General features: G+C 44.4%; 1 protein-coding gene across 1 annotated transcript; it reads left to right on the top strand.

The window, feature by feature from the left end:
• The first annotated feature begins 2548 nt into the window (after positions 1 to 2548).
• LOC143219569 (uncharacterized) lies at positions 2549 to 7726 on the top strand. Its single transcript, XM_076445506.1, has one exon. The coding sequence runs from the start codon at positions 2549 to 2551 to the stop codon at positions 7724 to 7726; it is 5178 nt and encodes a 1725-aa protein (XP_076301621.1).
• The last annotated feature ends 5235 nt before the right edge of the window (positions 7727 to 12961 follow it).

Here is a 12961-nt window from a genome sequence, read left to right as displayed (position 1 = left end):
CTTTTCCCTTGTGCGACACTTACTTTTAATTTCATTTTTTTTTCTTACTATTTCCTTTTCCGTCGTTGCATGCGCACAAAATACAAAAATCATCAATATGAATTTAAATAAATATTACTTTTGTCGGTAAAAAGGGAGACTGCTACGCATTTGCACAGTAGAAATTTACTTTATCGACATCTCCCACAATGGTGCCCTGTATCACCGACGAGTATTCTGTATAATAGCCGGTGATAATAGCAATCGCCACATTAGTACGACCGTGTTGCCCTCTTACGGGGCAGGCAGTTACTAGACTCCTTTTTCCAGGATTGCAAACGCCACATTAGTGCGACCGTGCTGCCCTCTGACGGGGCAGTCACTAGACTTTTTCCAGCTTTTTCCAGGATTGCAAGGGTGCGGGATTCGCGTTCTCATTTCTCAACAATACAAAAATTTGATTTTTCAGTAGTCAATAACGCTAGATAAAAGATCAATCTAGGCCGTGATCGCCCTTGAAAGTCCTATTTTTACATTTACGAGTCGTAATTTGGATCATACGGAAGCGTACAACTGCGCATGTGGCTATTTTCATAACATATATGCTGCCGAATAATGCAAATTACATCTGGTATAGGGAAAAAATAAGACTTTTGAGGGCGATTGCTGCCTAGATTGATCTTTTATCTGGCGTTTTTGACTACTGAAAAAACCCGTGTTTGTATTATCACGCAATGAGAACGCGAATCCCGCACCCTTGCAATCTTGCAAATCGGCTGAATCCTAGCCCGGCCGTCGGGCCCTGGGCTCGAGCCCTCGGCAGGCGGAAAACGCGCCCTTTTGTCCACAGGGGCCAGGCTGAAACCGAGCCGGTGTGCCGTCGGGGAACTATTGTTTTGTATATTTTGTTATTTGTAAAAGTAATGAAGACATTAAAATGGATGAGATAAACGAAATACCTGGTATTCATATAATATGTAGTATAGACATAATACTGAATGTATATATGTATTATGTATCAACGAATTATATAATAGTTGGACTGTTTTTAATTTCTTAGAAGGAACAGAAAATGTTAAAAAATGTTCTTCCGAAAGTTGTTTCATATGAAGGGGGACATAATGTGATACAAATATTCTTTTAATACGAAATAATGGAAAAGATGTATATACATATATTATATTTTATTTCTATTCAATTCTATACAATTTGCATTTTATTTCTATTCAAGGTTTTACCTCCTAAACCACCAATTGCACAACTTTATATTATTCACATTGTATACATGGATACCGTAAGTATAATATACATTACCAAAGTATGTTATTTTAGTTTGTTATACTATAATTATATGATGTGTATAGGCAATGTTGGGCAAATTTTATTTTGATTATCGTACAAAGAATAATGTAAGAATTTATTCCTGAATCACGAGTAACGATATTATTTGGAGAAAAATTATTTATTAGTAACGAATAAATCTGTATCGTAATAAATAAATACTATGTTTTGTTATTCGAAATTAGTTCACGACAAATAGATTTGAAGATCAACCCAGACAACCAGGGCTGCACCGGGCAGCAATGTCGCGTTTTGGATCCCTGCTGCCGCGAGGCTGCACGGAAAACGGTGGGGGATTTTGCCTCACCGTAAGAGGGCAACACAGTCGCGCCAATGTTTCGAATGCCGTACGCAGCGCCATACAGGCACGTACAGGCCTTGTACTAGGGAGCAGGGGGTCTCTCGCCCCGGTAAGGTGATACAGAGCTGGTCGCGCTGATGTGGATCTTCCACATTAAGATGTCGGTAAAGTAAATGTCTATTGTACAAATGTGTAGCAGCAGCAGCAGCAGTCTTTCTTTTTACTGACAAAAATTAATATTTTTATTTAAATTACATACTACATACTATCAGGTCGTTCGGAAAGTAATTTTGTTTATCGTGTAGGGATGGTGTTCCGGCTGAGTCGGTACGCTCGATCTCGCCAGCGCGCTACTTTCATGTATAGGAGTTTAAATTCAAACACCTTAGCGATGACCGTTAGCGCTCAAGAAGATCGCGAGCAGCGGAGAAAAACAATGCGAGCGTCGCGAAGTCTCCGTTGCCCGTGAGAGAGCGAAGTCGAACAGAAGCGTTTAGAACCGCGAATCGAAAACACACGTACGACAAGCAGAGTATCGCGCCGAGCGAATCGAGAAAGCAAACGGTCTAGGACCAAGGAGCCCGTGTTCCTACTGTTAGCTAATAAAGACGAAGTGTTTATTTAAAACGAGGTTCTCGCGTTGTTCAATCCAACCTGGACTAATTCCTTCCTCACGTGAACCGGCGATAAAATAAATATTTAGAGTGTTCCGATAAGATCGAAGGTATCGAGAACATTTTATGGTCCTTCGAGCCGGATCTTTATAATATCGTGAGGAGAACAATTGCCGAGGACAGTGCTGTGCAATCGGATCACTCCGATTGACCAAAAGACATTAACAATCTCTTCTAGTAAGTACGGTTAGTGAGTTCAAACCCACTCGGGAAACCGTTAAAGCAAAACCAGTGCGCCAGTTTAAAATTAGCCATGGATGACCTCCAACGTGTTATCGTCGAGCAAGAAAGGACGATCACTCAAATTGAACGCGCCTTGCCCAATTTGAAAAAAGTGGGAGTTCAAAACTATACTACTGCAAAGGTTAAAAACCGAATGAAGGCCCTGGACGTACTCTGGGACAGGTGTCAACAACTGGACACACAACTACACCAGGAATCCACCGAGGCTGACCGCATAGACCTGAACTACTTCGCGACTGATGCCTTCTCCAAAGCGGAGGACGTGTATCTGACGACTACCGACTACATGTCCGAGATTCTCCACACACTGACCAACCACCCATCCACCCACACAGCCGGAGACGATTCCAAGGACCACACTAAGGGCGTCACAGGTCGTAAGACAAAATTGTCACGTATCGATGTACCGACATTCTCGGGTGTTCGTATTGAGTGGGAGGATTTTCGCGACATGTTCCAATCGATGGTCATAAACGATGAAACGTTAACGAATGTCGAACGTCTTCATTATCTTAAAGCCAGTTTAACAGGCGCCGCGCTTAAGTTATTGAGTAATATTAGAATCACGGAATCGAATTTCACCCACGCATGGAAGAAACTCAACGATGAGTTCGAGAACACGCGACTACTCATAACGACTCATCTAAGCGCGATTGCGGACACACCGGTAATGAAATACGAAACTGCAGACGGACTCCGTGCGTTGCGCGATACGGCGGACTCGTCAATCACCGCCCTCAAAAATCTCGGCCGTCCGGTAGATAATTGGGACGATTGGCTGGTCCATACTCTTAGCCAAAAACTGGCTCCGCGAACGCGTCACGAATGGAACCTCAAACTCGGAGAATCCTATGACCCTCCGACGTGGGAGCAGTTCATTGCGTTCATTAATACGCGAATGCGTGGTCTAGATGGACCCTCCACAGGCACCTCCAATGCGTCTCGAACCGTTGCGAAAACGCATATAGCGACCGTACAACCCAATAGTGCGACCACGAATAAATGTCCGCATTGTTCCGGGAGTCACCCCCTCTATCGTTGTGACGAATATAACCGTGCCGATCTACAACGCCGCCTCGTTATCGTAAAACGATTGAAATGTTGCGTGAACTGCCTACGTAAAGGGCACTGCTTGAACGAGTGCCGCAGTCAATCAAGATGCTACAAATGTAGTCAAGCGCATCATACGTCGTTACATCGCGATACCGACAGCTCGATGGCGGGCCGTAACCCTCAAACGAAAATCAGCACTCCCGCGAGTGCCTCCGCCAATCGTACGACAGCGAACGGTTCCGAGAACGCCATATCGAATTCAAACGATTGCGGAATCGACTTTGCCAACGAGACGTCATTAGTACACACAGTACTTCAAACCCAAACACGCGCCCAATCGGTTATTCTTGCGACAGCACGTGTCATCCTTCGCACGGTAGAAGGCCGCATGATACAAACAAAGGCCTTACTCGATCAAGGTTCCACATACAGTTTCATATCCGAAACACTAGCACAGACGTTACGCACTCGGAGGCAAAAAACAAGCCTAACCGTCAACTGTTTTGGCGACACATATAGCGGGAAATCCAAGTCATTCCTCAATCTTGGGATTGAACCGGTACATGGGAAGGGACCGTCCCTCCCAATTAACGTGTACGTATTTCAACGGATAACTTCATATGCTGCAACAAAGACACGCCCGGTCGCGTCTTGGCCACACTTACAAGGGCTGGAGCTCGCGGATCCTGAACCCTTCGACAACTGTCCGATAGATTTACTTATTGGCGCAGATCTCTATGGTGCGATTCTCCTTAATGACCTTCGCCAAGGCCCCTTCGGCAGTCCGACTGCACAACTAACGATATTCGGCTGGATACTTTCCGGACCCTCTACCGGTGGGGAGTCAGCTGAGCATTTTAACGTCGCGTCCATTCATATGGTCAACGCGGAAGCCGACGAGTTACTAAAACGGTTTTGGGAAACCGAAGAAGTAGTCGTGAAACCGCATCTTACCGAAGATGAGAAACAATGCGAAAGACATTTTAGAGAGACGCACCAGCGGGACGAAGCGGGACGTTATGTGGTACGCCTTCCCTTTAAAACGTTCCCCCCGCCGATCGGGGAGTCATTGACAATTGCGACGCGTCAATACACACGACTCGAGCGACGCTTGGAGCGAGATACAGGACATGCGCAAGCATATCACGATTTTTTAGCGAAATATCGAGAGCTCGGACATATGGAGTTTGTTCCGTTAAATGAGCAGTCTAACGTCCCAGCAGTATACCTTCCACACCATCCCGTGATAAAGGAACATAGTCTAACGACAAAACTGCGAGTCGTATTTAACGCATCGTGCGCTACATCAAACGGAACGTCCCTCAACACATATTTACAAGTAGGCCCCAAATTGCAGAACGAACTGTTCGCTGTTATCGCGCGTTGGAGACAGCATCAATTTGTCCTGACTGCGGATGTCGCCAAGATGTTCCGCCAAATTCGCGTGCACCCGCTGGATTGCGATTATCAGCGCATACTCTGGCGTCCCCCTGGTAGCGACGTTGTGAGACCCTGTCGACTAACTACCGTCACTTACGGTACTGCGTGTGCACCCTATTTAGCTATTCGCGTACTGAATCAACTAGCCGATGATGAGGGCGACAAATTTCCTCTTGCTAAGACTATATTGCAACAAAACATCTATGTAGATGACGTACTATTCGGCGCTGACGACATCAACACCGCGCGGGAGATGTGCCGTCAATTACAAGCCTTGCTTCTAGCCGGTGGATTCCACTTGCATAAGTGGTCGGCTAACGATCCTACCCTCTTCACTGAGATTCCTCAGGGGGAACACGAAGTTCCACTGGACCATCCCCTAGAGGTCGATACGAGTCTGAAAATTCTTGGAGTAGCGTGGTCCCCGCGGACCGATACATTTCTTTTCAAAACCCATATCCCTGGTGACATTGGCTCAACTAAACGCACCGTGTTGTCTTCCATCGCCAAGCTATTCGACCCTTTGGGATGGGCCACTCCTATCGTAATCACGGCAAAAATGTTGATCCAGGAGTTATGGATGCGCGAGCGTGACTGGGACGAAAGGCTTCCTGCCGATCTTCTCGAAAAATGGCAATCGTATTGTCGGTCACTCCAAGACTTGAACGAAATCCGGATTCCCCGTTGGACCGGAGTAACGTCTACCACAGCCGAGTACGAATTACACGGATTCTCCGACGCGTCGAGTCGGGCGTTCGCGGCCGCCGTATACATCCGCGTGATTCAAGCTAACACGAGCGTGAAGACGACCTTGATAGCCGCGAAATCTAAGGTGGCTCCGCTTAAAACCCTTAGCATTCCGCGTCTCGAACTTAATGCCGCAGTTCTATTGTCGAAACTCATAGAGTCGATTCTTTCCACTCTGCAGTGTCCCACCGCACCGATATATTGCTGGACTGATTCTACAGTCGTTCTCGATTGGATGAATAAGCATCCGTCCACGTGGAACACATTCGTGGCTAACCGTGTCGCGGATATTCAGTCACGACTCCCTTCGGCGTCATGGAGACATGTTCCGACTGCCTCAAATCCGGCTGATTGCGCGTCCCGCGGCATTCTTCCGAGCGAACTTAGAGATCACGCGTTATGGTGGCACGGGCCACCATGGCTTGGAAAATCGCCTCAACATTGGCCTGCTCGACGAACTGATTGTCGGGAAACCGACCCAAATCATGATGCTACCGTGATCGCAGAACTTCGAGGGGGCATAACGAACGCGAGACCCAAACAATCGTCGGAGCCAAAAACTCTGACGAGATTAACGGCCGTAAATGTCCACGAGGCACGACTGTACTGGTGCAGAACAGCCCAGTGCGCAGCCTTTCCAAATGAAATTCAAGCGCTCCGCCAAGGACGCGCTCTCCCATCGAAGAGCCCATTGCTCAAATTACACCCTTTTCTGGACGAACAAAACATCGTACGTCTTGGCGGGCGGCTGAGACACTCTACATTGCCGTATGATGAGAAACATCCCATCATCCTCCCCAACGGTCGAATAGCTGAGCTCATTGTCGACCATGCTCACCTTCGAGCCCTTCACGGAGGTCCACAATTAACGCTTAGAATCATGCGTCAAATGTATTGGGTCATTGGAGCCAGAAATATGGTACGATTCCGTATTTATCGTTGTGTCGCTTGCACGCGCCATCGGGCAAGTACACCAACACAAATTATGGGTGACCTTCCGTCCGCGAGAGTCACTCCCTCGAGAGCGTTTTTACATACCGGCGTCGACTATGCCGGTCCTTATTACATACTACCCGTCACGAGCAGGGGTCAACGTACCCGAAAGAATTACGTTGCTCTGTTCGTATGTCTTTCCACACGTGCAATACACCTTGAACGCGTAGGGGATTATACCACTACCGCGTTTCTCGCCGCGCTCAACCGATTTGTAGCGCGCCGCGGAATTCCCAGCGATCTATACAGCGACAACGGAACGACTTTTCAAGGAGCTGACAGAGAGCTCTCCCGCACGTTTCGGACAATTACCAAAGACGCCAACCTGGCATCTCGCCTAGCCATCGACGGAACCACGTGGCACTTCATACCTCCCGCGACTCCTCACTTCGGTGGTCTTTGGGAGGCCGGGGTCAAAGCAATGAAGCACCATTTGCGTCGGGTTGTGGGCAACCATACCCTCTCTATCGAGGAGTTCAATACGCTACTTTGTCAAGTCGAAGCCTGTCTAAATTCGAGGCCAATTTTTCCAATGTCGAACGATCCACACGATTTTACGGTATTAACGCCGGGACACTTTCTGATTGGAGTCCCATTGACCACCGTCCCCGCAGAAACTGTTCTAAATGTAAACGAAAATCGTCTATCTCGCTATCAACGCGTTCGCCACATGTACGAGCATTTCTGGCGCGCTTGGCATCACGACTATTTACACTCGCTACAACAACGACATAAATGGGTTAAGGAAACTCCCAATATCCGTGTAGGGAGGATGGTCTTATTGAAGAACCATCTATTACCACCATGCAAGTGGGATTTAGCGCGTGTTGTTGCCTGCTGCACAGGAAAAGATGGCAAGGTCCGTGTGGTGACGGTCCGAACCGCTACCTCTACCTTTGTGAGGCCAATCGCCCAGATCTGCCCTTTACCGATCGCGGCGTGCGAAGCGGAGTAACGTTACTCATAGGTTGTAAGGAATTTGATTTGTAATTGCACACATATAAGCGTTACCGATCGTACCTGTCGGATACGAGGCGGGCGGTCTGTTCCGGCTGAGTCGGTACGCTCGATCTCGCCAGCGCGCTACTTTCATGTATAGGAGTTTAAATTCAAACACCTTAGCGATGACCGTTAGCGCTCAAGAAGATCGCGAGCAGCGGAGAAAAACAATGCGAGCGTCGCGAAGTCTCCGTTGCCCGTGAGAGAGCGAAGTCGAACAGAAGCGTTTAGAACCGCGAATCGAAAACACACGTACGACAAGCAGAGTATCGCGCCGAGCGAATCGAGAAAGCAAACGGTCTAGGACCAAGGAGCCCGTGTTCCTACTGTTAGCTAATAAAGACGAAGTGTTTATTTAAAACGAGGTTCTCGCGTTGTTCAATCCAACCTGGACTAATTCCTTCCTCACGTGAACCGGCGATAAAATAAATATTTAGAGTGTTCCGATAAGATCGAAGGTATCGAGAACAGATGGCAATGCTTCCGTTTGTCATTACTAGACTGCGGATCTTTCTGCAAAATAAAAAATGTCAGCGTCGATTACAGGAAATAGAAACTAAATTGAATTGAATTATTTCTTCAGCAAAGGAGAAAACGAAATGACTTTCCGAACGAGCTAATACATTAACATATTACAATAGGAGAGCTGCATAAAGTCTAAATAAAATCAATCTCATCATTTTCATACAAAGAAACATTTACCAGTTACTTTTAAGGTTCGGTAGGTGTAGAGGGTTGAAACGTCTTCGTGCTAAAAAAAATGTGTCGTAGAAGGGAAAAGAAACTTAATTTATAATTTTCGGCTCGAGCGCGTTTCCAGCTACCCGAGTGCATCGGGCTGCCCGGGAGTGTCTCGATCTCGTCGGGCGGGTTCGGAAAGAATCGGACAAGTTCGGGCGAGCGAGTTTTCGCGCTACTCGAGATTCAATTCTGCGTTCGCACGAACTTGTCCGCTTCTGTCTGACGTCTGAACGCGCTCGACGAAGTCGAGCCACTCTCGGGCCACCGGGCCACCCGATGGTGTGTCACGGATAGACTGCGGATCTTTCTGCAAAATAAAAATTTACTATATCGATTGCAAGAAATAGAAATCAAATTGAATTGAATTGAATTGTTTCTTCAGCAAAGGAGAAAACGAAATGACTTTCCGAACGAGCCAATACATTATAACATATTACAAGGAAAGCTGCATAAAGTCTAAATAAAATCAATCTCATCACTTTCATACAAAGAAACATTTACCAGTTACTTTTAAGGTTCGGTAGGTGTAGAGTGTTGAAATTTATAATTTTCGGCTCGAGCGCGTTTCAAGCTACCCGAGTGCATCGGGCTGCCAAGGGGTTTCGAGCTGCCCGGGAGTGTCTCGATCTCGTCGGGCGGGTTCGGAAAGAATCGGACAAGTTCGGGCGAGCGAGTTTTCGCGCTACTCGAGATTCAATTCTGCGTTCGCACGAACTTGTCCGCTTCTGTCTGACGTCTGAAAGCGCTCGACGAAGTCGAGCCACTCTCGGGCCACCGGGCCACCTGATAGTGTGTCACGGATAGACTGCGGATCTTTATGCAAAATAAAAAATGTCAGCGTCGATTACAGGAAATAGAAACTACATTGAATGTCATCTCTTCCCTTAATGATTTTAATAGAGGAGAAATCATATATTGACATCTACAATTTAAAAAATTTTCCAACAACTATCAATTTCATCTACTCAAGTTTGCTATAAATGCATAAAGATCCGCAGTCTATTCGTGACATATCAAGCGGCCCGAGAGTGGCTCGACATCGTCGAGTGATTTGAAAATTACAGTCAAAACGTGTTGGTCGAGGAAGTGTCGACTTCCAGCTCAATAGTAAGGACCTGTCATAAATCTCCCTGTAGAGAACAGCCCCGGGAACGGCACTGAAAGAAATCGAGTCTACCGGGTTGGGTCTGCCTGGGTCTGCCTAGCCCGACCCCAGCCGCGCGCCCGTGGTCTGCCTAGCCCGACCCCAGCCGCGCGCCCGTAGTCTCAATGTGTTGACTTCGATGGCGCACGCTGCGTAGTATGTGTGACCGCTGTAATAAGTATTTTAATACAGCCGAAAATGCATGTGAAACGAGTCCTGCCTCCTCCACTCTGATCCAATCGTCCGCGCATTCGCACCTAGACACGTCACCGTAATCCTGCCTGGGAACCTTCTTCTCAGGCTTACACCAAGTACAATGTCACCAGTTCGAATCCATGCGTGTTGGCGTCTTGCCGCCATCCCCTACAATTGCGTAGTATGTAGTGGGCGGTAACGGTATCGTATCCTAACCCACTGCTGTTCCGCTATCGCTCGTACTTACGAGGCAGTGTATTGGATCACTTGTTGGACATAGACAAATCTAAAATGTTTTTTCACTACGTGAATGAAATATGTAATTTCAGGACCGACGCTGTCGATCCTTACGTCAGAAAATGTCTGTTCCAGGGTTGTTACCTTTCACTTAAAAAGGCATCGTTGGTCAAGACTGGTTGCTAATATTATTCTCGAGGTGTAAATGGGGTTATTTAGTCGTATACAGCGTCCGTTGCCAGCTCCTTGTGACGCCAATTTTTATATCTCCATTTCTTTTGAAGGGCTCATTTTACAGTGGAAACTCCAAGGAATATAAACATATTTTGTTCAAAATTTAAATCACTGACGCACAGTGGTCTGGATTGGAAAATCGTGTGCCATTTTGTTATAACTTTTGAACCAGTAGAGATACTGCAATGAAATTTTCACTAAAAATATTTAAAAAATAGTCATTTTTAACTATAGGTAATTAAATATTTTTTGCATTTGTTAAACAATAATTTTTTATAAATTTTCATTGATATTTTTGATTTAAAAAAAAATTTTTGGAATATAATCGTACATACTATTTTTTACTTTCTAAATATGTATTTTTTATATTTATGTTTCACACATGTGTAACGTTTTATGGAATACGTAAAATATAAATTTGAGAAGTCTTGTTGCAATCAACATACACAAAAAAAATTACCGTAAAGGTAAAAACGCATTACAAGCGTGTCAAATTAAAAAACGAAACGAGCCTACTACCTTATATCTTTATTTTACTAGAGGTGAGCGAAATATCAGAACGAAACAGAATTGAAAAACTTCTATTATATTTTAATACTAAAGAATTACCTCGGATGCAATATTTAACACTAAAATCTTACATTTTTCGCTATGTGAAGTCACCTGATAATAATTTGTACCAACAATATACCTCGCAAACATTCTATTACCAACTTTAATGGCTTTAAACAATAATAATTTGAGCGGGCGGAGAGGGGCGGAATTAATTTTTTCATGATTATTTAGAAGGAAGGTGTACTAAAAATATTCCAATTAATTAGAAAGCTAAACTCGGCTAAACTTTAAAGATATACCATCTTAAATGGAAAGGACTTCACAAATTTTTCTTACGGCATTGAGCATTATTATATAAATAGAGTATTTACGTTAATAAATAATAGAAAGATATGATTTTTATCACAAAAGTCTGCTCTTCAATATAAAAAAAAAAGCGAGAGGTAATATTAAATAGGAACGTCAGGGCACCGCATCACAGAGAAGCAATTTTTCTCGTGAAAAATCCTCCTCTTAAAATGTCCTATTTTCAATGTTTATTGCAACTATTATATTTATTAAATTGTACTATTTTCTTCATTTCCGAGGTCTGTGAACATTTGGGAAGCAATGTTTATAGATATCGATACGAGAAAGTTCGTTTTTGGGCAGAAAGGCACACGATTTTCCAATCCAGACCACTGTGTGACGGCTCATCGAAAAAGACGTAAAAAACGAATTAGTTTAAATTTTTCGACTCCATACAGTTGATGGTCGAGGTTAAAAAAATAATTTTGCAATAGCCCAATCCTTTCCTAATAAAACCACCAAAAAAAAAGTGTAGCTCAATCGGATTTCAACGAAAATATGATTTCATGATGTTTCGTTGACAAAAAATTCGATTTTTTGGAAAATCCTGAGGTGGTAGACAAATTCTGAGACCAGATTTGAAATAAGCGTGGAAGAATGTACGGGAAATGATGTACAGCATGTTGCAAAAAAGTTTTATTGAAATTGTGCAGGTTTAACGAATTTTGTCAAGGTTAAAAAACGTTCATACCATCATTTCCCTACTTTCCGCATATTCTGCAAAGTTAGAGCTTTAATTTAAAAAAAAATCATCGTTCTATCTCTTTTCTATCGAAAGTTATTCGACTTTAACACAGAAACTTGCGGCGACCCGTGCAGCGACCCTTGCAGCGACCCAATAGCTGCACGGGTCGCTGCAAGGGTCGCCGCCTGGATCGCGACGGAATGGCCAAAAAAGGTGTGTCACAGCTCTGACCGACCAGTCCTGAACCGCTAGAGGACTCATCAGTAAGGCGGGCCCTGCCCGAGACGCTGCGATATCGGAAGGTGGTTTAAGACTGTATATATAGAGATCGGTGACGGATCAGGTAGCAGCGAGAAAGGTCTTTCTTTGACTATCTGTCCATCTTGTGGCAAATGTAGGAAATTAGCTGCCACAAAAGAGAGCGAGTTATTATTGTCCGTATTAAATAAATGACGCGTGGTTTAGGTTTATAACACAAAACTGGTTTATTCCGTTAAACTAATATTACACAGCTCTAACAAAAAGGTGGCTCTCGCACGAGGCTCACACAGACAACGCCATTACTCGACTGGACACTTTCTCATATCGTACATCCATCAGGTGGCGCTATTCGAACTGATGGTATCGGTCACCGTTGAATGTGAATGTATCATACCTTAATACTCAACACGCCTCCTTACATTTACATTCAATTCCATATATCTAACATTTTGTACCGTTATTATTTTATCCTTAGTCTGTCTCTAAACATTTCAAACTTTGTTTTACCTAAAGGTTTCGTGAATACATCAGCGATATTATTTTCTGACTCTATTTTTACTATATCGACAATACCATCCAAATAGTTTTCATTCACATAGTGGTATTGCACTTCAATATGTTTAGAATTTTTGGTATAGTTTCCATATTTAGCTATACACATTGCACCAGAATTATCTTCGTATACCTTAATTGGTTTGTTTAATTTTATTCCAAAAGATCTTAATATTCCACGCATAAAATTTACTTCCGTTACAGCTTCTGATAATGCTACGTATTCTGCAAATGTAGAC

Source organism: Lasioglossum baleicum, unplaced genomic scaffold (assembly GCF_051020765.1).
Source record: "Lasioglossum baleicum unplaced genomic scaffold, iyLasBale1 scaffold0055, whole genome shotgun sequence".
Lineage (NCBI taxonomy): Eukaryota > Metazoa > Arthropoda > Insecta > Hymenoptera > Halictidae > Lasioglossum > Lasioglossum baleicum.
Note: the sequence above shows the minus strand (reverse complement) of the source record. Positions and strands in the feature narration are given on the sequence as shown.

Coding starts and splice junctions, on each gene's coding strand:
- LOC143219569 (XM_076445506.1), top strand. CDS start 2,549: ATGGATGACCTCCAACGTGTTATCGTCGAGCAAGAAAGGACGATCACT.